The sequence below is a fragment of the Abramis brama genome (assembly GCF_963993115.1).
Source record: "Abramis brama genome assembly, chromosome: 8".
Taxonomy (NCBI): Eukaryota; Metazoa; Chordata; class Actinopteri; order Cypriniformes; family Leuciscidae; genus Abramis; species Abramis brama.
The window spans coordinates 25,968,874-25,994,637 of record NC_139970.1 but is presented as its reverse complement, the minus strand read 5'-3'; the positions used below and the strand labels follow the sequence as shown (position 1 = coordinate 25,994,637).

Genomic DNA, 25,764 nt, shown 5'->3' with positions numbered 1-25,764 from the left:
GCTCGCGGGCTGCAGTGGTTTTATTCTGCGTTCAGCACTTGACTCCGCCTCCCAAGCCCTGCCCGAGTAGCGTGCGTCAAAACGCCTCTGCTGATTGGCACCTGAAAATCAGTCATTAGCATATTCTCAAAAAACGAAGCTCAACGGGAGCATGCGCGTTTGTAAACATTTTGTTTTGTATTGCATAAACATTAACATTGTACATGCACTTTCGTTCTAATGCAGATACTGAATTATGCATACAAAAATAAAACATAAAAAACATACAAAAATAAATAAAAAGTTTTTTATCAAATAAATACTCTGTAAAGCTCTCCAACTTTTAGTCTTTATAGTTTTTTTATTCAAAGAGTCTCTAAGTTTATATTTATACTTCTTTTTTAATTTCTGTAAATAATGATTTGCTGGATAAAAATCAGTTTATACTCATTTATATATTACATATACCCACCTTTCCATATAAAGAGTTGGAAAGTATGCATAGAAGTACATAATATTATGATGTAGTGACATGCTATTGTTGCTTTATTGACATTTATTCCTGTTCTATGTTTTTTTTCTTCTTCTTTTTTCTTGTAGTTGTTGGTCTTTGGAAGCCCTTGCTCTCTTTATACAAAGTGACAAACAGCAGGAACTTCTTAGAAACAAAGATAGAAACAACAGAAGAACAAATTCATCATGTTACCAAACAATATGAGCCACATAATCTTCAAAATGATTTGGAATATTAAAAAACACTTACAAGACAAAACTCATTAAAAGCAAGGGATGCAGACATTTAGTTAGGCTTTCTTGTAGAGATAAGAGAATGAACAATAGTTCTGTGGTGTCTGTCTACACATGATATGATAAAGCCGAACTATAAATAGAACAATTTCCACTCTGTGTTTTTATTGTTTAGACCCAATTATTATTTAAAAATGTTGAGGGGAAAAAAGAAAACAGATTAAACTAACATAAATGATTAAATTCATTATACAGGCATTGAACAATTAGCACCGTTGTACAAGATTTGGTGCAATTAAACAATGCTCATCTACAAATGTCAATGAAGTGGAAAAAAAAAAGAATGAAGTTCAACTTCCTGTTCTACACATTTGGTATTCGTCCGAGTCAACACTGCACATCGCAAACGCATACATCTGTGATTCATTCAAAAGTCGGATCGTCTGGTTACACGGGCAGAGAGAGAGAAGAACACGCTTATGTTTTCAGATGACATGGCGTGGAGATCGTGTTTCACTAAACAGAAAATTGTGTGAGAGGTAATCAGCTGACCTGCAGCATCCCCGCTCGTCACACTTCACCGTGCTGCAGGTCTAATAATCGACCTGCGCTCAGCGTGTTATGCAGCCGAGCCGAGAGAGGAGGATTCAGGTGACGGAGAGACTACAGCGCCATGGCGGCAGAGATTCCCCGTCCGCAGACGCGAAAGCCCGTCCTGTTGAGTAAGATCGAGGGTTTCCAAGATGTGGTGAATACGGCTGTGATCATCCCCAAAGAGGACGGGGTTATCAGCGTATCTCAAGACAGGTCAGCAGCACGCGTGTATTAGAAACCCCAAACAATTACTAGAATTACAATGCAGAATATACGCAAAACACGTCATGTATTACAATAATCTTATAAGCAGCACTGACACAATAATACATTGTAACATAAAATACATGTGTCCTGTATGGTCGATTTATTCTGTTTTTTTGTTTTGGTTGAATAAACGATAAACTAAAGATTATGCTTGTCATAGTCCAAATGGAGGATAATATAGAGGCTGTAATATGCAAACACGTATAGCTCATTTAAGCTGCGGCTATCGATGATCTCCGTTTGTGCGTATTTGCTGTAAAGTATTGCCGATCATTCGCCTGCGGATCTTTTCTGAGTGGGCGTTCGTGGGCGAATCGGTGTATTTGAGAGAATCTTTTAAGTGAACGATTTTGTGACCCATTTGAAGCGCGTGACTACCTTTTCCTGCCAGTTTAAAGACTGACAGAAATGATCAGAAAGCCCTAACTGAAAGAAAAAAAAAAAATCGCTGATTTGAATTACATAAAGATTCGGAGCGACATTGAATCTCTTTCGTGAACGAACTGGCCCAACGAAACATTTTGTTTGTGAACGATGGACATTGCTGTCAGTCTCGTTTTCAATAAGAAGGGTAATTATTAATAAAGTGTAAAAATGATTAATGACCATTTAAATGATGAATGACTATATCAATTATGTATGATTTTTTTGGTGAATGGATTAAATAATTACTAATATAATACTAATATATATATTAGTAACTTCATTCACAAAAAAAATACACAATTTATGTAGTAATTCATCATTTAGTCATACGTGTGTGTGTGTGTGTGTAACTGTTTAGTTTAAACTGGAGTGCTGAATTTGACAGCCAATTTTTTTCATATTTTCTATTTTCTTGTATCTTTTTTCTTTAAAAAGTAACTAAACTTAAGAAACACCAATGATTTTGGAAGCCGTGATCTTGGCTATGTTTTTTATTTTATTTTATTTTTTACTTGGCAACCAAATTTTGTTTGAAGTCTTATTGTGTCTGGCGATTAAGGTGATTAGGACTTATCTTAGCCAGCGACGTGTTCTTAACTGTCCGTCCGGGTAATTTGTGCACTGTATTGCATGTCATGCTGGTAAGTAAGGTTCTGCTAAATATACCAAATTTTATGATCAAGATTATTTATTTAGTTGCTTGCTTGTTATCATTTTTAGGACAATCCGTGTGTGGCTGAAGAGGGACAGTGGTCAGTACTGGCCCAGTGTCTATCACACAATGCCTGGTGAGTCCAACACAGTTCCTGGGCAGCTTTCTGAGAGCCTATACAGCTACATAGATCTCAACATTATGGGACATGCAACCAAATAACTTCAGGAATTTTACTATCAAAGTAAAAAGGTGAAGTGAAACCAGTGTGGGCATGAACTTCTGCTTGTGTTCATGTTCAGGCAGCAGTTTTATTTCTCAGTAATGATGTCACGGTTTTGCTTGCTTTCTAGTTAACTATTGCAGACTATGGCTAAGAGGTCACTGACTCTTAACCAGTAGAGGGTTTATGTTTATAGTTGAATGGCGATCAATGGATTTTGTAGGATAGAAGAAACTCATGTTCATTGTCTTTCTTATGTTGCAGTGGCTTGTTCATGTATGTCATTTAACCCAGAGACAAGGAGGATCTCTGTAGGGTTGGAAAATGGCACAGTATCGGTATGTTCATTAAACATTTATTATCGTCAACCACATTATAAGTGGCACTGCTGCAGTATTCTTACACAAACCTGTTTTCTATGTAGCTGTAAATGTCACTAGCAGGTTGTAAGATACATTTCTAAGCTTCATTAAGCCAGGAGTTTCTCTTTTCAGGAGTTTGTCCTATCGGAGGACTACAACCAGATGACTCCTGCGCGAACATATCAGGGTGAGTCACATATCAGGGTGAGTCAGGGTGTTTTCTTAACTTAAATCATATGAACGTGCAAAAAGGCCTAATTAGTAAAGCGTCTGGTCATTTTGGGGATTTTTATTATTTTAATCCTTAAATGGATAGTTCACCCAAAAATGAAAAGTCTGTCATCATTTACTCACCCTTATGTTGTTCCAAACTTGTACGACTTACTTTCCTCTGTGGATCCCACTGAATTTCATTGTATGACCAACAAAACACTATACAATACAATATATATATATATATATATATACATATACTTGGGGTCTTTTTGGATGTTATTCTAAAACATACAGATGATTCATATTCCGGTTCCATTCATATAACCGCAACCAAAGAACATTAGATGACTAATCCTTTAATAGCCATGTACATAATTGTAGTCAGGTCAGTTCTGTAGAAATCAATATATATGCAGGGCAACTTTATTATTCAGTACATACTCTGAACAATCAGCTTTCAATCACAGTGTGTCATTATGGCCTAGAATGACATTATTGTGAAACAACTAGCTAACCTTTTTTAAAATGCAAGGCATTAAGTAATGCTCTCAACACAGATAAATGAAAACATTAATGAAGTAAACACACAGAGTGAAGTATAATAAGTGCTTTGGTTGTAGTCCGCTGGTTCGTTACTGAAATCCAATCTCTGATATTATGTGACTTTCTGCTGTATTATTAATATGACTTAGGCAATTATGCTATGAGGCTAACGAGAGCATAATTCCCTGTCATTTTTTTTTTATGTGATAAAGTGCTCCCTTCCTGCTTTGTTTATTGTGTTTTGTCTTTTGTTTGTGTTAGCTCATCAGGGTGTCGTGACTGTGGTGCTGTTCGTCTTAGAGATGGAGTGGGTTCTAAGCACAGGTCAGGACAAGAGCTTTACATGGCACTGCTCAGAGAGCGGACAGCAGCTGGGCACGTACAGGACCACAGCATGGGTTTCTGGACTACAGTATCCATTCTTACGCCACTTCAGTTCTTATTCCGTCTTTATAAAATATGAGCAGTCACAAGTCAGTCACTGTTACTATTTTCAGTTTGTGCTGTCTTCTGATGAAAAACTTGATTTGGTTGAATTTACTTTTGCTTTATAAGGAAATAAGCTTCCTTAAATTATTGCTCGTTTTTTCTGCTTGAAATAAAAGCACCAATTATGTGTCATTTATATTACAAATATAACTAGATGAAAGGATACTTTGCCCAAATTGAAAATGCTGTCATCATGTACTCACCCTCATGGTGTTCCAAAATGGTCTGTGGAACATGAGAAATGTCTCACTATTATTTTGACCATCCGAAGGAAATCAATGATAGAAGATCATTAATAGATAAGAAGAGATTCAGGAGGGGTTCTGAAATTTTATAGTGTGGGTTTCTTGACGATCTGTGTAAGATTTGATGTGGAGACCAGACATGCCTTCGTTGGAGATCTTTCCGGACAAGTGACGATCCTGAAGCTGGAGCAGGACAACTGCAGCCTTGTTACCACCTTTAAAGGCCACACAGGTGCTTCCGCAAACAGCACTTTACAAATAGACACACTTTTCACAGGTGTCAGCACAATCTTTCACCATTAGCCCAGACACATTTTGCCATTTGCTGGTCAATCGAAGTGTAGAGATTCATTCACACATCTCGAGCACAACAAGCAAGTAAATAAAGTAAATACTTTATTGGGCTTCAAGTACAAACGTAAACTGCAGAAAGCAGAAAAAAGTGGTAGCATGAAAACAAGCAACATGATAAATGGTTGCCTATTAACAATATAACTAATTAGCATAGCATGAAAGGAAAGCAGTTGGTCAGTATAAATAAGCAAATTAACCAACAAACAAGTCCTCAGTGTACCAAGGGTGAATGACTACCTCCAGTCATTCTAGTGTGGATGGCATCCCCTGGTGGCCAGGATGACAATACTGTGCCAGAGTAACAGAAATATCATCATGTCCCCCTTTAAGAAGCCTTCAAGTCCTCATAACCACAGGATATACAAAATATACTAATCTTCATGCATGCATTGACACAATGTTGTATAATGGAAAGAAGTATCCCATTACTTGCACTGTAACTAACCTTGCACACTGTAAATGTACATCTTATTGAATCTTTTAACATTGACCCTGAATGTGTGCAGGCAATGTTACGTCCCTGTCTTGGGATCCTGTGCAAAGGGTTTTATTCTCTGGAAGTTCTGATCATTCAATCATCATGTGGGACATCGGAGGCCGCAAAGGCACAGCCATTGAACTGCAGGGACACAAGTAGGACATGGATAAATTGTTGTCATGTATTTAAGATATGAGACTTAAGAAAGCATGGGTGTCATGTCCTAATATTTGTGTCTGTGTGTGTGACAGTGATAAAGTGCAGGGCTTGTGTTACGCTCCTCACACTCGTCAGCTCATTTCCTGTGGCTCAGATGGAGGAATAGTTATCTGGAACATGGACGTCACACGACAAGAGGTGAGAGAGATGTAGAGCTAGAAAGTATCATCTAGGACAAAAGCGATTGTCTCTGTCAACAGGATGTGTGATATTTATGTTAGTTACATATGTCTGTTTACATAGTTTCAGCATGTCCTCATCTGTTCTTTATCTCAGACCCCGGAGTGGCTTGACAGTGACTCGTGCCAGAAGTGTGAACAGCCGTTCTTCTGGAATTTCAAACAGATGTGGGACAGTAAGAAAATTGGTCTCCGGCAGGTACTGCACATAAAAACATAGATTGTACATGGTAAAAAATAAGATAATAATAATAATTTGAATCAATATTTTGTCTTATTTTACAGCAAAATCTTAAACAAAAAATCGAAACATCTTTAAAACAAGATAGATTTATTTGAAAATCTAAAGACTTTTATAGAATATGCACTACGCAATATTTTTTTTCATGTTTTTGAAGAAAGTTTTTTATGCTCACCGAGGCCACATTTATTTGAATAAATGAATAAAAATATATGAAAACAATAATCTTGTGTAAAATCAATAAAAAAATTCCATTTTAATATATTTTAAGATGCAATATATTCCTGTGATGGCAATGTTGAATTTTCAGCATCATTACTCCAGTCTTCAGTGTCACATGATCCTTCAGAAAACATTTTAGTATGCTGATTTGCTGCTCAAGAAACATTTCTTATTATTATCAATGTAGTTGTGCAGCTTGAAATCTTTGTAGAATCAATTATATTTTTTTCGGGATTATTTGATGAATAGAAAGTTCAAAAGAACAGCATTTATTTGAAATAGAAATCTTTTGTAACAGTATAAATGTCTTTACTGTCACTTTAAATTAATTGAATGCATACTTGTGTGTTTTATTTATTTACCAAAACTTTTGAACAGTAGTGTGTATTGCATAGTTTAAAAATACGTCTTAAAACAAGTTTTAAAATACAAATTTGTAATTAAGTTTAAAAATATTTTTGCATAAAATAAATGTATCTGAGGACTGTAAATGCATGAAGAATAGTTTTCAGAAAATGTATCTCATATTAAGTTTTTCCTGGTTTAGTTCAATGATTGTTTGCAGTACTTTATTCAGCCAAATCTTCAATATAATTTGAAGCAGCTTGATTTTGCTCTCTTTCCCAGCATCACTGCAGGAAGTGTGGCCAGGCCGTTTGTGGAAAGTGCTCCTCTAAACGTTCCACGATTCCTCTCATGGGATTTGAGTTTGAAGTGCGGGTTTGTGACAGTTGTCACGACTCCATTACAGATGAGGAGTAAGTCCAATTTTGATTGTCTTCAATGTTTTGACTGTCTCAAATGATAGGATCACCCAAAGCTTTCTTCTTGTCCAGACGGGCGCCCACTGCAACGTTCCATGACAGTAAGCACAGCATCATACATATGCAGTATGAACCAACCAGAGGCTGGCTCCTCACCTCCGGGACAGACAAAGTCATCAAGGTCGGTCACTGTTCTCACACAAGAGTGTGAGTGTACTGTTTAATAAATTGTGGCTGGAGATTGAAATCATTCTAAAATCTGTGGTGTGTTTGCATGCAGCTATGGGACATGACTCCAGTGGTATCATGAGAATCATCTTCTGATCCTGAACCATGGAGAACGTTCAGAGTTCAGGTCCCTTTCCATGGGCAGCTTCATCTCATGGTGGAAAAACTCAAGGCTATCATGAGATTTAACTGATGGTTTAAACTGAGCATGTGCATTTGTATGTATTTGTGCATGTGCACGTGGGTTATAAAAACAAACATGTAAATACTGTCCAGTCTAAATCTGCTTAGTTCTAGTTGTTTATATTGACTTGACCTAATGTTATGTTGTCTGTGAAATATATTTCATCATCTTATGTCTTATCCCAAACACAAATGAATCCTCCTGATAATGCATCAAAGCATGCTGGAACTGTTTTTATATTCAAGTGCCTTTACTGCACATCAATCAGTGGTTTTGGCATGGGAAAATACTGTCTGCTATTGACTCTTGGTCATGATCTGTTAATCTTGACTCTTTAAATGTAAGCACTTAATTTTACTGATATTTTTACACCAGTAAATTTAATAGGAGAATTAAACATACACATAATCACAGGTGTTGTTGTTTATACAGGGTAAAATTCAGTAATGCTTTAGTGTAATAATATTGTGTTTGGTTTGATTAAAGTTGATGTTTCATAGACATCTCATTACTGTAAGAAACATTCACGGCATTTCATTCTTTCATTGGCAGTGAGAAATTTGATATCTTTCCTCAGGCACAGTTTTTGCTGTATGTTAAATCAAGCAAGGCTTCCATAATGACTTGCAAAGTGAGTGTCCTGTCCTATAACACAATATGGACATTTGAGCATTTTTAACAGGTCACTGTAAAGCCACAATATGTGAAACACTACAGCTGAATGGTTATGGCGAGATTAGTGTTTTTGAAAAGGACTCATTTGACTAAAATGAAAACTGGGTCATTTTAAAGTATACCGTTGTAGTTTGGGGTCAGTAAGGTTTTTATTTTGTTTTTTTATGTTTTTGAAGGAAGTCTCTTATGCTCACAAAGGCTGCATTTATTCTATTTGTATATATTTTAAAATGTAATTTATTTCTGATGGCAAAGCTGAATTTGCAACCACTCCAGTCTTCAGTGTCACATGATCCTTCAGAAATCATTTCAATATGCTGATTTGGTATTCAAGTAAAAAAAAAAAAAAAAGATCAGTGTTGACAGTTGTTCTGCTCAATATTTTGTGGAAACTGATGCATTTATTTTCAGGATTCTGTGAGCAAAATAACAGCATTTATTTTTTCATTTGTAAAATTACAAATGTATTTACTGTCACTGTTGATTATTTTATTGCGGAATAAAATTATTAATTAAAGAAAATCTTACTGACCCCAAACTTTTGAACAGTAATGTAAGTAATGGGAGTGAAGTTTTTGTTCACCTTGAATTAAAAGCCCTTATTTTTTGTCACATGATAGTCAGATTCTTTTTGTTTGTAATGGCTCTTTAATTCTATGAATATGAATCATTTCAAATCCTGCATAAACATGATTTGATCAGTTGTTTTGATAAGAAAGTCTAATGTAAAGCTCATAATTGTTAATAAAAATGTAAATAAATAATGATTTGCCTAAAAGATTCAGACAGAGATGCTTTGTTTTTATATTTTATTAAAAATCACGGCAATAGCCACAAATTGACATAAAATACAGTAATTTTTAGTTAATAATTAGCTAGTTAATTGTAAACTCATTTGTAAGTGTGTATAAGAGGCATTTGTTTATATGTTCATCTTCACATTTATTTGTTCAGTTTGAAACATGTTTACAGTCATCTATTTTTATGATAGTGTGAGTACGAGTTATGGGTAGTGTTGTATATCAAGTTCTCAGACAGCTGTTTAGGTTTGATGTCAGTTTCTTGGCCAGCCCGTGAGGCTAATTCAAAATTTGGGGTTTTATGGAACAGCAGTTTTAGATTATGAATCAAATAATCTGTTTTTTACAGACTGCAATAGTTGTCCAATTCAGCAAGCATGCAAACTCAAAACTTTGTGGTAGTTGAACTCGCAGCTTTAAAATTCATGTTTGGGTTATGACTGTGTGCAATTTATGTAGAAAACACATTTGAATAGTGTTTACCACAGACGCCATTTTACTTTTATATATCAAGAAAGTCATTCAATTGCCATTCCAAAAAGCAGAACTGCATGTATTAGTTTCTAGCCTTAAACTAGTATAATAAAACATATTTAGGAGTGTATTTGTTCAGAAGAATGGACAATACGTTTGAAATATTTTAAATATACATTTGAGGTTGTTTTGGTTAGCCTGTTTTGGTATAGAAATCATGAGCTTCTCACATCTCTGCAATTCTAACCATTATTAAGAATGAATATCTCTGTGAGGAATGATTCGGCCAATAACTCAACCGATTAACACTTGAATTTCATAGAGAGCTCCTCCAGCGTGGTCATCAGCTTCTGGTCTTCAGCTGGAGAAGACCTGGAGAAGGCCAGAGGCAGATGCGTAGAAACAGCTTTTCTGTCTGCAGATGAACCAGTTTGTGGAAGAGAGGTCAAAGTTCAGTTACATGTTAAAGAGATCTTTAGTCTGCTATACATAAAGACATGTTCAAAAGATGTGAACAGCAAACTAACACACACTTTCTGCTAAACAGTGCTGGGTAAAATTACTTTTAAAAGTAATGCATTACAACATTAAGTTACTCCCTAAAAAGTAACTAATTTTGTAACTTAGTTACTTTTTCTCACCTGGTCTAGGCTTGTTTGTGTGGTTTATAATAACAAAAACAAAAGTTCTGCATTTGGCAAATGTAAAGGCTCTTTTACACCAAAAGTTATATGACACCTGAGAAGAAAGTTCAACACTCTTATTTCAGAAAAAAAAGAAAAAGATGCTGTTTATCTAAATGTGCGTTACCCCCAACACTGCTGCTAAATGACAAATAACTGCACACTTTATAAAGATGCTTGACCTTGGAAGAAGAGGCCACTGGGCTGTTTGCTGGCAGCATCTGATATAGCCAGCCACACCACTGTGTCAGCGCCCTGAGCTTCAGTACGGAGCTTATTCTTCATTTTCGCATGAAAATCTGGCATGGATGACTGCACCGCTGTGGACAGAACACAAACCCAAAACAATATTTTAGCGACTGAGGTTGCACAATATCTTACTGTATATAACTGATGTAAACACGCTGCCCACCTGGGGTGTCTGCCCAGCCGGGGTGCATGGATGAGAAGTGGATTTCCTTGTGCTGAGCTGCCAATTGCTCTGTCATGATCACCTGTTGCCTCTGAGAAAAGTCACAGTTTACACCGATCAATTTTTTTTTTTGCTAACACTAACACTATTTTTACTGAAAACATCAAAACAATATATTAAATCCATTAAAAAAAAATCAGCATAAACTTGAGGACAGTGAATCAGGCTGCACGATGTAAAAAAGCTTACACAGTGACAATAATAAATGATGGTCAATGTAACAAAAGCAGAGAGGTGATGCTGCTGGAACATGTCTTGTGCCACTATTATTTTTTATCATCGATGGACTGGATTGGTTAGCCACCAAAAGTATGATGGTTTTGTAGTCTATGGACTATGGAAGTAATAATAAGAGTAAAAAAAATGCAGTGCAAAGTTTTTTACTGAAGAAGAAGAAAAAACAGACAGATTTCAATTTGAGTTTTATAATATAGTAGTACCTTGTTCTGTGCATAAGCCATAGTCCCGTCAAAAGAGCCTTTCTCAAGCTGAAGGTCCTCTACATTCAACTTCTGAACTAGCATCCCACCAGATGACACAGTGATCTGTAATAAAACAAAATGAATAATAATAAAAAAAATAATTATAAAATAAAATCAAAAAAATAATTGTAACACTTTACAATAAGGTTTCATTGGTTAACATCAGTTAACTACATTGGTTAACATGAACTAACAATGAAACAGCATTTATTAAATCACAGTTAATGTTAATCTCAGCATTTAATGATACATTGTTAAGTGCAAAAGCTGTATCTGTTAACATTAGTTAATGCACTGAGAACTAACAAACAATTTTATTAACTAACATCATAAAGGTTAATAAATGCTGTAAAAAGATATTGCTCATTGTTAGTTCATGTTAGTTAATGCATTAACTAATATATCAACAAATGAGGCCTTATTGTAAAGTGTTACCCATAATGATAATAAATAAATTTGGGGGAAATTTTGTTGAAACATTCATAAAGTTGCCAACATGTCACTAAAGTCATACTTGTCTGCTGTAAGTGTAAATGTGTTTGGAAACAGAGATAAATGGTGGCACGGTCTCTGTTTGCAAACGGCATGTGTTTATTACTCTACTACTCATTAGGAGGCAGGAGAACTGATGCATTTCTTCACACTCACCACTCTTGGATTCTCTGACTTCTTCAGTGTAGGAATCAGTGCTGTCGTCAGAATATAAGTCCCTGCAAAACAAACAAGATCAGTGTGCCATCTGGTCTCTTTTATCTTATCTCTAGATTTTAAGTGGTGACCCTAAAAACATTCTCTACCAGGAGGGATAGCCTCTGACCTTTGTAACTCAGTATTATAAAGTAGTATAAGTAGTAAGAGCTCATACTTTGTGGTCATATTGGAAAAATGTTAAGATATGATCAATATCAGATCGGAAAAATCATGAATGAACTTTCCTACCAAGTGTGTTTGTCGCAAAGTTTTTCTCCAGACCATCCTCAGTCAGTTCTCTCTGATTGACCATGCAACCCGCATTATTGATCTATGGTAATAAATCAAATCACAAGTACAATAAATCATAAGTGGAGACAGATCACACATGTTTTGTTGTACACTGTAAAATGGATAGTTCAGACTAAGAGTTGTCACACCATTTTATAATAGTGCTGTAGTCGTCACATTATAATAGCAATATCCCTATGCAATACAGTGATTTTGCCATGCACTCAGCCTCTTGTGACTTAGTGAGTTAGCTTATTATGATATGTTGATATGTCCAAATTAAAACCATTTACCAAAGCATGTAGATTGTGTTTCTGAGAGAATCCATTGGCAAACTCCCACACTTTCCGGGGGCTGGACATGTCAACTAGGTGAACATGGACATTCTGAAAGCACACGAGACAAACTCAGACCAGAGTTCACGGCTTTCATTTCAGACGAATCATGTGAAATAATGATTTAAAGCATAACATTTACCTCATTTTTACTTTGCTCCACGATCTCTTTTCTTGCCTCCTCCGCACGATCTTTATTTCTGCACAACATATGTACTGTCCCACCTGAAGAAAAACAAAATCGTTTGAAAGAACTTTGAATTGCTGTGGTTTTCAGTAGCACTAAACATAGTTTGCCAGTAGGAGTCACTGTTGTGTGCCTTTTGTTGAACCGTCCAATTGTCATAACAAAGTGACATAATGTACAAGATCTTCCCAGTTGATCAGTTATTAAAGAGTAGAAGTTAATGTCAGTCGTCTTTGTTCTCACCTCTTTTAGCGATTTCGTAGGCGGCGGCTTTCCCGATGCCACTGTTCGCTCCGGTGATGATGAACGAGCGGCCGCTCACACTCACCTCCAGATCCGCCGCGCTGAAGCGCCTCTCCGCTGCCTCATAACCGCCCCTGGTGACAGTAAACTGGACTTTAACTAGAGCAATGCACAAACTATCGATGGTGAAATTAAGGAAATAACCGTTTAACGTTATATGTCAAAGTGATGGGCAGGCTGAGGCGAAATTAGACAGACCGATTATGACTTACTTTGTATATTCCTGAAGACCCTTCAGGAACCAAACTGTGTTTCGGTAGAGAGACATGACTACGATCCATAGACTGTAAAAGTACAATCTCACTCGTTTCCACTAAAAAGCAGTCAGTGTCATAAACCACGAGCACGTTGGTAATCAGAGCCCCGCCCCTGAAGCGTTTAATAACAGATCACATGTTGAACGTGTTGTAACGCAGGGTTGCCAATTCCGCGGTTTTCCAACGCAATATCAAACTTGCCGCGAGGTTGACATTGATTGCAAAAAATATATTCGCCTGAAATGCTTGTAAATATTTTATATTCTACTAATGATACAACTGTCCTATTATGAGTTTTGTAAGAGAGAGGGAGCATCTGAGCCTCTGTGAGCTCCTTTATGAAAACAAAATGTTAATGATTACTAGCGATTTTCAAGTTAAAATTGTGTGCATAACAAACAGTGACTGTAAATATGTATTTTAGGTATGGGAGTGGCATGTTTTCAGTTTTTATATTTGGACTAGGGTCATTGGGCTAGTTTTGAGGAATTTTTGATTGGCCTTTGGCAACCTTGATTGTAAGCGCGGTTACAATACGCATGCGCACTTGCGCAGATTCCTTAGAGCCTGGCTTATGCTTCATAAAACGATAAACGTGTTCTTTGCTCAATGAAAAAAAAGTTAGTTTTGTGCGCTTATTTGAAAAAGTTTTAAAACATAAATGATAAACATGAATTATTAGATTCAAGTTCCACCACATACTAGCGTCGTATTTTTGTTATGCCAAGTCGAGTGTTTCAACCTAAGTATATTTGTATACCTAAGTGCACCGGCGCGCAACTTTCTATCTTGTAGCCTACATCTTTTCAGAAAACGTTGACAGTTATCATTCAAATGGATAGGGGCGTATTTTCATAGATCTTTCAGTGTCAGGATGGCCGAGTGGTCTAAGGCGCCAGACTCAAGGTTGAAACCTTCCATATAAACATGGGTATTCTGGTCTCCGAATGGAGGCGTGGGTTCGAATCCCACTTCTGACAATAACTTTTTGTATTTTTTTAATTTTGATTACTACCGGGATAATGGATTCCTCCATAAAATGTATTTTAAATTAATTTACATACTTAAAATGAATGCAAGTGAGCATACAGGAAATTACATTACACAATTCACAATTCATTAGTGGTTTAAACTATAACGTTTAATAAATAAATATTAATTTTGATATCATTCAATGAATCGGCATTCAAGACGGAACGACATAAAAAAAAAACTCTGTTAATACATTTTCATATAAAATATAATTGAATTATATCCAAATGTTTTTTTTTTTATCATGATTTTTCATGTGATACAATTTTCAATGGTCTTTCTGTGTAATTATTTCATCAATTTTGAGAGACATGCATCACTTTTGAGAGACATGCAGCCCTGTGTGTAGTCTAGGCTATTCGGTCTTAAATAATGAGTAATAGCCTACAATTAGACAAATACAACTCCACTTCCAATCCAGGTCACAGTGTTATCAGTGTCTGATAACATACTAATACTGATAAAGTAATGCTCTTGTATTGAACTGCAATGGCTTCGAAGCTCCTCGAGATGGCACAAGATTTATTCAATTTAGTACAAACTTAATAGTAGCCTAGTTCGGCCTAGTTGGGTTCTTGGAAAAAAAACAAGACACGAAAAGTAATGTACAACAACAACAACTTAAAGTTTAAATAATAATAATGATTTAAAACCTTAGGGACACTTTGAAATCTTGAAATATCAAATTTGTTTCATTTAGGCTAGTAAATATGTCTTATTTGTTAAAACGGTAACACTTTACATAAGATCCCATTAGTTAACATTAGTTAATTCATAACTAGGCTACTATAACAGCAATAGCCACTTGTTATGGTATTTATTAATTAATGAAAATACAACTAGTTTAGGTTGACAGCCTGATGTAGACAAATAAATAAATAAACAAAAAAGTGCACATAAATATGAACATAATATATAAAGTTTATATGAAACTTTAAAATGCTGGAATGTTTCAATTAAAGAGACAACACAAGTTTAAGCTATTATAACCTGTCCTTTAAATGAATGGTGATTCTATATGGTAAACTAAAATGGTAAACTAATGGTGATTCGTTGTAGTTGTTAATTTCTTAATCATGTTTCTTTAAAATATTTTTCAGAAAAATATAGCATAAATCTCGTCCGCGCACTCTTTGTCAGCTAATGATGTTCTCTCCGTACTTCCACGAACAGACAATTTTACATTTTCAGTCGTTTTGGTTTCGAGGCAGATCCTGTTTGTCAACTTACTACATGAACGAGTTTGTACTTTTTCTCACACAGAAAAGGGAGGAATTTAGGCGTGTCTACTTAGAGGCCATGCCAGGTAAAAAAACCCCTAATGAATGGGAAACACGGAAGTTCACAAAAACTGACAGAGAGCCTCCACAATCTCAGTTGGAGATCGCGACTGTCACCTGTGATGATGCTGAGCGCGTCTCGGTAAATGTTCTGTTTACAGTCTCGATCTGATGGTTGGATTTGATCTCAAACAGCCTGTAAAAACGACGTCTGTTCAGCGATCGATCGACAGGCGATGATGTGAATTCAGACGCTCGCTACTTCAGACGTTTTTAAGAATCAGGCTCCATAGTCGCAATGAGTGCTCCAGTCACTGAGGGTCAAGAGCCCTCCACCTCTGCTGGAAATCCACAGGGACTCAGTGCAAAGGATGTCAGTCAGATGATCATGGAGTTCATGATGTTCATGCTGGAGGCGATTGTCCTGTGCTATCCCGTGTACCTGACGGGCTCGTTTGGATTCAGCATCAGCTGGATTCTTCTGAGCATTCTGATGTGGACAATGTGGAAAAACAACCGCAGGTGGAAAGAGCAGAGGATCGACACAGCCATTGACTTTTTGGAAAACGAGAAGGACGTGATCAGCACTGAACTCAAGTCCACGAACATGCCAGCTTGGGTGGGTGGTCTTCTTGACATGTTTACTGTCCTGGGATAGCCTAATATTAATTTATGCAGCGTGCAAAATATAAATTTGTGAGTTGATACTGAAAATGCAAACTAATGCTGGTGGGTAAATACTGTACTGTATTTGTGTTTTAGCCTACTGCTTAGTATCCAAACAATACTAGATGGTATTAAACTGTCAAAGGTGTGGCTTCGTGTTGTGTTGCTTTGGGAACATCACACACAAAGATGTCAGCTTGAGCTTTTTAATTAAAATACCCAGCCCTTCATACTTTAAAACAAGAAACTGACACACCCTAAAGTTGAAATAAATAAATGCAATGGGTTATGACGTAGAACCATTTTAGTGGACCTGTAAAGTTTCAAATTAAAGGGTAGTTCACCTATAAAAAAGAAAAAAAAAGAAGAGACCTGAGGCTGTCAGATATCTAGTGACAACATAAATCAGTTGTGACAAAATTTTCATTTTGGGATGAACTATCTCTACCCTATGTAACAAAAATAGTCAGCCTGTCTCAGGTTGTCAGGCTGCTCTCTAAAATAACAGCGTGAAATTACACACCTGATCTTTACTGTTGATTTTGATAAATAAAAATTACAAGTCACACATATCCATGATACCATAAAGTTAAATAGAAAATACCTGACTGAAGGTCTAAAAACCTGGTGTTTTCTGTTTAAATAGCCCATCTGAACATCATAAAGTTATTCATGAATATTGATCCTTTCACAAGAAAAAGAAATAGTTCAGTGGCATAAAAAAAGGAAAGCAGAATTAAAGATAATGAGTTTAATATGGAGAAAATGAATTCATATTTAAACATCTTGAAACTGAAAGTGTCCAATTATTATGTTCCTTATTCTTTGCCCTGATAGATTGATTTTGCAGATGTTGAGAAGGCTGGTTGGATTAACAAGGTAAGATTTATGCTGCAGAAGTTAATTATCCTCTTGCCATATTTGTGCAGACCTCTAGTCTTTTCCATAAATGTGTCTGTCTGTGGGAGTTTAGACTACTATTTCAATATTTCTGCCTTAAATACAATCTTAATCTCTAAATGTGCATGTTTGTTGTAGATTCTTCAGCAGGCTTGGCCGTTCTTTGGCATGTACATGGAGAAGCTTCTCATTGAAAACATTCAGCCAGCCGTAAGATTATCCAGCACCCATCTGAAGACCTTCACTTTTACTAAAGTTAACATGGGACAGAAGGTATAATTCCACAATCTGAGGCTCTGTGTCCTTAACTGCGAATAGACCGTACTAGTTATAACTATTTTAGCAATCATTATAGAGTTTACAACAGTGTATTTGCGTTTCAGGCTCCAACTGTTACATGGGTACGAGCGTACACACATGAGCTGGAAACAAGAGAGGTCATCCTTGACTTCAACATTGTGTAAGCTATGATTTTAAATGTCATTTTGACACTGTATTATGCTAACCCACGTATGATTGCTATAATGTGTGGTTTAATTCTACTGTAGTTATGATGCTGATGTGGACATTGATGCAGATGTTAAACCAGCCATCAAAGTAGGAGTCAAAGGGCTTCAGGTTAGTGAAGGAATGTAATGAATGTTAAAACGAAAACTTAAATTTAATAGTAATAGATAGGCTTTTTTTCAGTTGATGTTCAAATGTTGACTTTCAGTCAGGCGAGGTCACATTTGTGACACACTACCATTCAAAAGTTTGGAGTCAGATTACATTTTTTTTCTTATCTTTTTCTAGTCTCTTATTCTCACCAACGCTGCATTTTTTTAATCAAATATACAGAACAGTAATATTGTGAAATATTATTACGGTAAAAAAAAATACTGCAGTCATTACTGCAGTCTTCAGTGACACATGATCCTTCAGAATTGATTCTAATAATATGCTGATTTTCTGATCAAAAAACATTGATTATTGTTATCAACAATGATGTAACAGTTGCACAATATTTTCGAGGAAACTGTGATACATTTTATTTTTCTCAGAAGACTTTAAAGAATAGAAAGTTTAATAGAATAGCATTTATTTAAAATAGAAATGTATTGTAACATTATAAATGTCTTTACTGTCACTTTTGATCAAATAAATGCATCCTTGCTGAATAAAATTATTAATTTCATATTAATTAAAAAAAAATCTTACTGACCACAAACTTTTGAATAATAGTGTACAGGAGTTTCCTGCAGAACCCTCAGCCACAGTGTTCCAAAAAATGTATTATATGTGTCCATATGTTTGTTTATCATCATTAGAGAGTATTTACAGGAAATGCACAAACATCTAGACTAGGAGAGTCCCCACTCCCCACAGTACAAGTTAATGTATAAAAGTATGAAAATGTGTGAATGAGTTTATTTTTTTCCTTCAGCTTCAGGGGATGCTACGTGTAATTCTCGAGCCTCTGATTGGCCAGGCACCCCTTGTAGGTGGAGTCACAATGTTTTTCATTCGCCGACCCGTGAGTATGGATATTGCAAGCAATTGGCATGCTCAAAGTAAAAAAATAAGTGTCATGAGTTCATTAGCAAAACATGAACATTTTAAATTACATTTCCAGGCTCTGCAAATCAATTGGACTGGAATGACTAACCTTTTGGATGGTCCAGGGCTAAGGTACGTTCACAGATTTTAGTAATTTTGATTGTAACTCTTTAAAAGCTATTTATGAAAATCTGTCAGAATAATGTTTATTTTTTATTTTTTTGTACTTGACAGTTCTCGATACACATGTTATCTTAGAAGTATTAAAGTATTATTATTTCATTATTTCATAACTTATAAACTTTGTTAGTTAGGATTAGATTGTGTCCTTAAATTGTGTATATACATTGTATTATCAAGCAGTTAACCCTGTATTATACCATAGTCTGGGTGAATACTCTATTCTGATTGGCTGCAGGGTGTCCATTAAAAAGTGATAATGTACACCTAGGAAAGGCGTCCCGTCAATTTGCCTGATGACAGTTCTAAATGATTGCGCTGGCTCAAACTCACTGATCAACTGCTGCGGTCGGGTCGCTGTGGCCACGTGGCTGCGCGTCGGACGGTTCACGCCTCGCCGTCGTCCATTAAAACCTGATAATGGACACCTCGTCGGGCATTAACCCTTACATAAGCATGAGCAACTCAGTCACATTAAAGCTGGAGTGGGTAAACATAAATGAAAAAAACTAGCTGGCCAGTGGCCACCTACACTCATCTTCAAAACTGCTTCAGGACATGGAATGTTGTCATGCGAGTTTATATATAGACGACTGTGTATAGCCTGAAAGCCTCCAGTGTGTGGAGGGATAAATAGGACAGGTAGTAATAATAAGGATTAAAGGTGTCCTTTTTCCAAAAAAAATAAATATAAGATTACTGATTACCTTATTGTGCTCTTTGTTCCTAGTCTGCCATCATTTTATATATAATACATAACATGCTGTCTCAAAACACAATTTTTCATTATTTAGTACAAATTGGAAAAATAATGTTATTTCTGCTAACTGTTTACTCATTAATCTCTATAACAATCAGAGATAAACCCATATATCCTGCAAGCCAGGACAGATTTTACCTGGCTGTAAGACTCTTGCAGTCATTGAGTAATCCAGGCATATTTAATTGATATGTAATGTGATATGTAGTCTTCCTCAACATCTAAATCTGAATCTCTATTTACTTTTTAGTCATATGTCAGAATCAGCCATTGTGGACATCATCGCCTCTCTCATGGTTCTGCCCAATCGGATGTGCATCCCTTTGATTGACCAAGTCAAGGTTGACCAAATGAAGTTTCCTCTTCCTCGGGTAAGACTGGGAATGATCGTTTTCCATTACCAAAATCAGTCAAAAAGCTTTTTATGTGTTTCTTTTCAAACTGGAGAATAATTTACACCATGTGAACATCTTTAGGGTGTTGTACGGGTTCATGTTTTGGAGGCCCGGAATCTTGTAGCAAAGGACACGCACATGATGGGACTAGTAAAGGGCAAGTCAGATCCATATACTGTGCTGAGGGTCGGGAACAAGCAATTCAAAACAAAGACCATCAAAGAAAATTTGAATCCACGCTGGAATGAAGTTTATGAGGTAATTATTATGAGCGGTCCTTAATCTATCTGTATAATATTCAAGGTCCATTCCACTGAGTGGGTGTCATGTGCTTGTTGTAACTCTTCCAAGTAAAACATCATTTTTTAAATCGTTTTAAAAACTGAATCTAATAACACATATATTTAACCATTCAAAATATGTATTGGTCCATCTCAGGTAATGTTGTTTCATTTTTTACAAGGTTTTTAATTGGAAGATGGATGCATTTTTCTCAGTCCTGTTACCAGAACTCCAAAAGAATGTTTAAAAACATGTCAACTAATTCCTTTTTTTTTTTTTTTTACATCAAGATGTTTGTTTTAAAGAAATTGTTAACTTGTGCTGTTCTAAAAAATATTTTTTGTCCTTTTAAAGGCGACTCAAGCCTCAATTTAAAAAAAAAAATAATAATAATAATGAAATTTATTAAACAATGGGATGAATGATGGACTAAACATCATTTTAATCATCATAAAAATAGTTTTTTAACTTTATTTTATTAATGAATAAAAAATAAAAATAAAAAACGATTTAGTAACAGGAATAAAAATTGGGTAACAGGAATTAACATTGGGTAACAGGAATATGTGTCCATATGTGTATACAGGTTTGACTACATGTTAATGTGAGCCGCACCTTACTGGTAAAAAAGGCTTATAAATCGGCCAAATCATGTTTCTATTTAAATCTAGTGTTTTGAACAGGTTTCTGTGAGGGTTATGATTTTTTTTTTTTTTTTTTTTTTAAGAAAAAATAATAATTAAGCACAGATAGGATATGGAGGCACACAACAATGCAAAAGAAAAAAGTAATGTTAAAATGTAGTAATATTTCAATGAGTGGGGGCAGGTAACATGCTATTTTTGCAGCGTTTTAAGTAGTTAATAATTCATGTTTTAAATTATATATTTTACATTTGCTGTTAGATTAAAGTGCAGGACACTTGGCTTAATAATTTGTTTTTATTTTAGAGTTAATTTTCATGCATATTTGTACATATAATGTCCTGGGGACAGAAATGGAACCCACAAGTCATTTCAGATGGGAAATAGGAAATGCAAAGAGATCTCATTAATATTTGATTTCAATAGTTTGTCGTTCATGAAGCTCCTGGACAGGAGTTGGAAGTGGAACTTTATGACGAAGACACAGACGCTGATGACTTTTTGGGCAGGTAATAATGATTATGCTCAGATGCTCATAGTCATTTTATGTGATTGAGTGTGAGATGTTGGATTGTCTGCCACAGGTTCAGTTTGGATTGCGGAGATGTGAAAAAGGACCGAGAGATAGACGAGGTGAGCTTTAGAAAGATCAGAATCATAATGCTCCTTTACGGATAGTTGATTGGAATGAGAACAACAACAACAACAAAAATGATATACTTCTCTGAACATTGACAAAAAAAGTATTAAAATATACCATGATATAATTAAATTGTGACTTTGATTTGCAGTGGTACACTCTGGAGGACATTGAGAGTGGTCAGATACATATGAAATTGCAGTGGTTTTCCTTGCTCACAAACCCAGAACTGCTGAAGGAGGTAAGCTTGCATTTATTGCATTTATAATAGTCACCTTGATGTATTGATTTAGACACTGCGGCAGATGGTTAAAATATGTGCCGTGATTTAAGTGGTGTATTTAACAAAATATGTGTTATATCTAAAGAATCAAACTGTGTCTGGGTCAGATTTAAGGTTCTTTTCATATGTTTTCTTCTTATTTGTTTATTTTCACCGTTCAGACCAGTGATGGGCTCGCTTGTGCCATGCTGGCAGTATATCTAGATAGTGCCTCCAATCTGCCTGTGAGTATACTTGTACAATGAGAGCACTTCTAAAAGACTGCCAGCCTATTATAACAAACACAGCACGTGAAAACAATTGATATTGTCTTCCATTTTCTTTGACTTCAGAAAGAACAACATGAATTCACCCATAATGAGAAGCATGGAAAACAACCCAAAGCGTCTCGGGTAAGAAATTGCCTCAACTCCTTTATTCTACACAGTTTGCAGTCATTTCTTGATTCCTTCAAAACCATAATTTCATTGTCCCTGACTTTATGGGGGAAGAATCTACTTTTAAGCTTCTCAGAATCAATCCAGACACAGCTTACATGGGTAAATTAACAAACTTTCCAGATAGACTCCAGATAGAAAAAAGTTGTCATCATTTACTCACCCTTGTGTTGTTACAAACCTCTATGTTGTTATGTCAGTGGAGGACAAATAGAGTTTAAAAAAATTAAATAAAAAATAAACCTATGGTTTATTGTGTCCAGCTCCAAAAAGGTTCCATAAAATTACACCATAAACACTATAAAAAATACCATATCAAGCTTCTGAAGCCATATGATAGGTTTGTGCGAGGAACAAACTGAAATTAAAGTTCACCGTTAATAAATGGATGAGTAAATGATAACCAAATTTTCTATTCTTTTAAGCCTTTCTGAAAAGTTTGTCTATTAGGCTTACTCGTGAACAAGGTGATTTTTTTTTATTTTTTTTATTTTTCTGTTGGTTGGTCAAAATGCTAGATGTCTAGGTATTTGACTCTTATTCCTTCTCATGTGTTTGGAATGCAGCCTCCTGCCATCTTGTACTGAATAGAGAGCATTCCAGAGATTATATCATATCGTTTTAACTGTGAGCATGATAAAGTCAAGGTGCAGGCTTTCATTTCTGCTTCTGCTTGTAATGACCTGTTCATCTGGTTTCTACCAGTGGCTCAGCTATGAAAATGATCACGTTAACCACATACACATCATGCAAATCAAAAGATGAAACATTAGGACTTTTTCATGATGTGAGTTTCATAATCATAATATCACCTCATTGTAAGTGGATTACAAACCTATTATTTTGACATTTGGCTGGATTTTCCTTTTTTTGTCCTGCACACATTCTCTGAATTTTTTCTTCTGTCAAAAATAAAAAACATTTTTTGCAGATGCCAGAACTGGTTTTGGCATGATGTGGTTTTTAATGCACCACTCACTAATTCATCTATAAGCTGCATTCCAATCAGGAGGGGTTTTTTTTTGTCTCACTGAAGACGTTTGAGCGTAATTGTTTGTCTATCACCTGACTTAGTCACTACCTGACTTAAATGAAAATCTGTGCTAGATTTGTAAAAAATCAGAAACAACTGGAAAGTTTAAGGAAAAGTCATGGGAAATCATTGATGGAAAAAGCTTGGGAACCATATCTAAGTGTTGTACTTGGAATATACATCATCAAAATGTGTATTTCCCTAAATGAGATTTATTTACTGTGTCCATTTCTAATTTCAGCTCACCAGAAGAACTAATGATCCCAACTCATACGTGGAGTTTTCCATTGCTCAGCAAAGTCAAAAAAGCAAGGTATTTAACTTATTTGGAATATAATTCTAATGCCAATCCCCTTCAGCTTTTCCTCTTTTTTTTACATACTGGATCAGATATTTAGAAGCTGCAGTGTTTGTATTTGTTTTGACAGATTGTATATGCCACAAAAGACCCGACTTATGATGAATGCTTCACATTCTTTGTGCACAGCGTGACAAACCAAGTGTTGAATGTTGAGGTAAAACAGGTCTTAAAATAATCTATTTTACAATTTTAAAACAGACTGAGTTTTTCTTGTTCTTCCATACAAAAGGCTTGATAAATATAACAGACGTCAGAAATTGATAGCATTATTATGTAATATATAGAAAATAAATCTATATTTTGATTTTTATGTGACCTCAGGTAAAGGAACACCAGAAGAAACCCTCATTGGGCAAACTCACTCTGCCATTGGTCCGGCTGCTCAATGTTTCTGACATGACAATGGACCAGCATTTTCAGCTTGAGCGCTCCGGAGCCAATAGCCAGATCAAGATGAAAGCTGTTCTCAGGGTGAGCGATTGAACTAAAGCAGAATCAAACACAGTACTAAAACTTAAAATCAAACATTTAAAAGTAATATTATTTATTATATTGGTTATATTTAACAGTAAGGTTAAATATGTTAACCTTAGTTAAAGTATTAGGTATCACAAACTAACAATGGACTTCACATTATTTATTAATCTAGGAGGTTAATATTAAAAATGTCAACATTACAATTTGTAAAAATTACATAATATACTTTTTAAAGGATATTAATTAATAATGAACTAATAAGTATGTATTAAGTATGAATTAATAAGTATGTATTTATGAATTATTATTAACCTAGATTCACAAATTAATTTAAATGGTTGAATGAATGAATTTATTTAAATTGTTGTTCAATGTTACATAATGGACTAAGTTTAATAAATTGAAAAACAAATAGAACGTGTTACCATTATATTTGTTATTCAATTCCTACAATACATTGTGGTTGGCACAAACAATGTTTATCTTTGTTGCAAGTGAACCAGTATTGGTTCCTTTTTTATGTTTTATGTATATATATATATATATATATATATATATATATATATATATATATATATATATATATGTGTGTGTGTGTGTGTGTGTGTGTGTGTGCGTGTGTGTGTGTGTGTGTGTATGTATATGTAAATGAGAGGAGAATTAAAAATTTTGGTTGGAGTCTCCCTCTAAAGAAAGGATTTGATGTAAATATAGTTCTATTGTATATATGTTTTATTGTATATTAAGGCATAAATTAATAATGAATATAATATTTGCTGGTAAATATTTAACAATGACTTCACACCTTTCGCTTCAATTAGATCCTTGCGTTGGAGAAACGGGAACCAAAGGTTGTCACTCCACCAGCTCAGGATAAGGCAAAAGTCTCATCGAGCCAAACTCGCCCTGAGCCTCCAACTCCAGTTCCAGTTCAGCCCGTACAGAGCAACCTGAAAGAAAAAGTGCCCGTTTCATCTGTCCCGCTCTCCAGAACACAGACTGTTCCTGCCCCTATGCCATCTACAGTCAGCTCCTCTAATGAACTGCAAGCGGATTATACCCCCTACCGACGAAGCACTTTCGTGGGCACAGAGGCGCTGCATTCGAGCCTGTCCACCCCCAGTCAAATGCGTCGCTACGATTCCCACAGCCTGTTGTCGGAGAACTCAATAGCTTCTTCTCGCTTTGATCTAACAGACACTAGTGTCCCTTACCCTGAGTATGTAATATGGTGACACTTACATTTATTTATTTATATTACGCTTAATACAATACAGATATGAAGCAATGTTATGAAGCAAACTCAGTTTAATTATAGCAGTACAGTGTCTTTATTTAGCTCAAGTCAGTTCAGTGTTGATTCAGTTCAGTTCAATAACAGTTCAAATGTTTTGTTCTACAAAAATCTTCAAACTTTCACCAATGAGTTTATATGTTAATTCAAAGGGCCATCTTGAATCATCAGGGCAGCTTTGGGCAGATCCAACTCACATTGCGTTATGCCACCTTAAGGAAGCGGCTCATCGTGATTGTCAACAGCTGCAAGTGAGATGTCTATGTCTCTTTTTTTAACATATACCTTCTAATTATTTAC

At 35.5% G+C, this 25,764-nt stretch overlaps 3 protein-coding genes across 4 annotated transcripts in view; 2 read left to right on the top strand and 1 right to left on the bottom strand.

Moving 5' to 3' along the window:
• Positions 1-1,136: 1,136 nt before the first annotated feature.
• On the top strand, positions 1,137-8,899 carry wdfy2 (WD repeat and FYVE domain containing 2). 2 transcript variants are annotated; one of them, XM_084122142.1, is made up of 12 exons: positions 1,137-1,533; positions 2,734-2,801; positions 3,153-3,226; positions 3,383-3,437; positions 4,271-4,421; positions 4,863-4,975; positions 5,604-5,730; positions 5,827-5,932; positions 6,071-6,172; positions 7,064-7,194; positions 7,273-7,381; positions 7,481-8,899. In XM_084122142.1, exons 1-12 carry the CDS (start codon positions 1,400-1,402, stop codon positions 7,508-7,510), a joined length of 1,200 nt encoding a protein of 399 aa, XP_083978268.1. In that variant the 5' UTR covers positions 1,137-1,399; the 3' UTR covers positions 7,511-8,899. The 2 variants fall into 2 exon arrangements, with proteins under 2 accessions (XP_083978268.1, XP_083978269.1); XM_084122143.1 differs by lacking the exon at positions 1,137-1,533 and adding an exon at positions 1,940-2,158.
• Positions 8,900-9,560: 661 nt separating this feature from the next.
• dhrs12 (dehydrogenase/reductase (SDR family) member 12) lies at positions 9,561-13,380 on the bottom strand. The gene is made up of 10 exons (XM_084122144.1): positions 13,217-13,380; positions 12,945-13,078; positions 12,657-12,739; positions 12,473-12,565; positions 12,138-12,219; positions 11,847-11,908; positions 11,157-11,261; positions 10,657-10,747; positions 10,427-10,564; positions 9,561-9,976 (listed from the first exon to the last, which is right to left on the bottom strand). Exons 1-10 carry the CDS (start codon positions 13,270-13,272, stop codon positions 9,864-9,866), a joined length of 957 nt encoding a protein of 318 aa, XP_083978270.1. The 5' UTR covers positions 13,273-13,380; the 3' UTR covers positions 9,561-9,863.
• Positions 13,381-15,565: 2,185 nt separating this feature from the next.
• The window catches only part of esyt3 (extended synaptotagmin-like protein 3), an 11,600-nt gene continuing 1,401 nt past the window's right edge, over positions 15,566-25,764 (top strand). Inside the window, exons 1-19 of the mRNA XM_084121958.1 lie at positions 15,566-16,192; positions 17,077-17,118; positions 17,278-17,412; positions 17,523-17,599; positions 17,688-17,757; positions 18,566-18,655; positions 18,755-18,810; positions 19,869-19,989; positions 20,095-20,271; positions 21,366-21,448; positions 21,524-21,572; positions 21,731-21,820; positions 22,024-22,086; positions 22,195-22,254; positions 23,574-23,645; positions 23,761-23,847; positions 24,015-24,164; positions 24,992-25,389; positions 25,617-25,715. Coding sequence (XP_083978084.1) covers positions 15,872-16,192; positions 17,077-17,118; positions 17,278-17,412; positions 17,523-17,599; positions 17,688-17,757; positions 18,566-18,655; positions 18,755-18,810; positions 19,869-19,989; positions 20,095-20,271; positions 21,366-21,448; positions 21,524-21,572; positions 21,731-21,820; positions 22,024-22,086; positions 22,195-22,254; positions 23,574-23,645; positions 23,761-23,847; positions 24,015-24,164; positions 24,992-25,389; positions 25,617-25,715 — 2,240 coding nt within the window. The 5' untranslated portion in view covers positions 15,566-15,871. The remainder of the gene's footprint in view (positions 16,193-17,076; positions 17,119-17,277; positions 17,413-17,522; positions 17,600-17,687; positions 17,758-18,565; positions 18,656-18,754; positions 18,811-19,868; positions 19,990-20,094; positions 20,272-21,365; positions 21,449-21,523; positions 21,573-21,730; positions 21,821-22,023; positions 22,087-22,194; positions 22,255-23,573; positions 23,646-23,760; positions 23,848-24,014; positions 24,165-24,991; positions 25,390-25,616; positions 25,716-25,764) is intronic.

Coding starts and splice junctions, on each gene's coding strand:
- dhrs12 (XM_084122144.1), bottom strand. CDS start 13,272: ATGTCTCTCTACCGAAACACAGTTTGGTTCCTGAAGGGTCTTCAGGAA. Junction 12,740..12,944: donor CTACGAAATCGCTAAAAGAG/GTGAGAACAAAG, acceptor GTTTTTCTTCAG/GTGGGACAGTACATATGTTG. Junction 10,565..10,656: donor CGGCTGGGCAGACACCCCAG/GTGGGCAGCGTG, acceptor TTCTGTCCACAG/CGGTGCAGTCATCCATGCCA.
- wdfy2 (XM_084122142.1), top strand. CDS start 1,400: ATGGCGGCAGAGATTCCCCGTCCGCAGACGCGAAAGCCCGTCCTGTTG. Junction 5,933..6,070: donor TGGACGTCACACGACAAGAG/GTGAGAGAGATG, acceptor TCTTTATCTCAG/ACCCCGGAGTGGCTTGACAG. Junction 7,382..7,480: donor GGACAGACAAAGTCATCAAG/GTCGGTCACTGT, acceptor GTTTGCATGCAG/CTATGGGACATGACTCCAGT.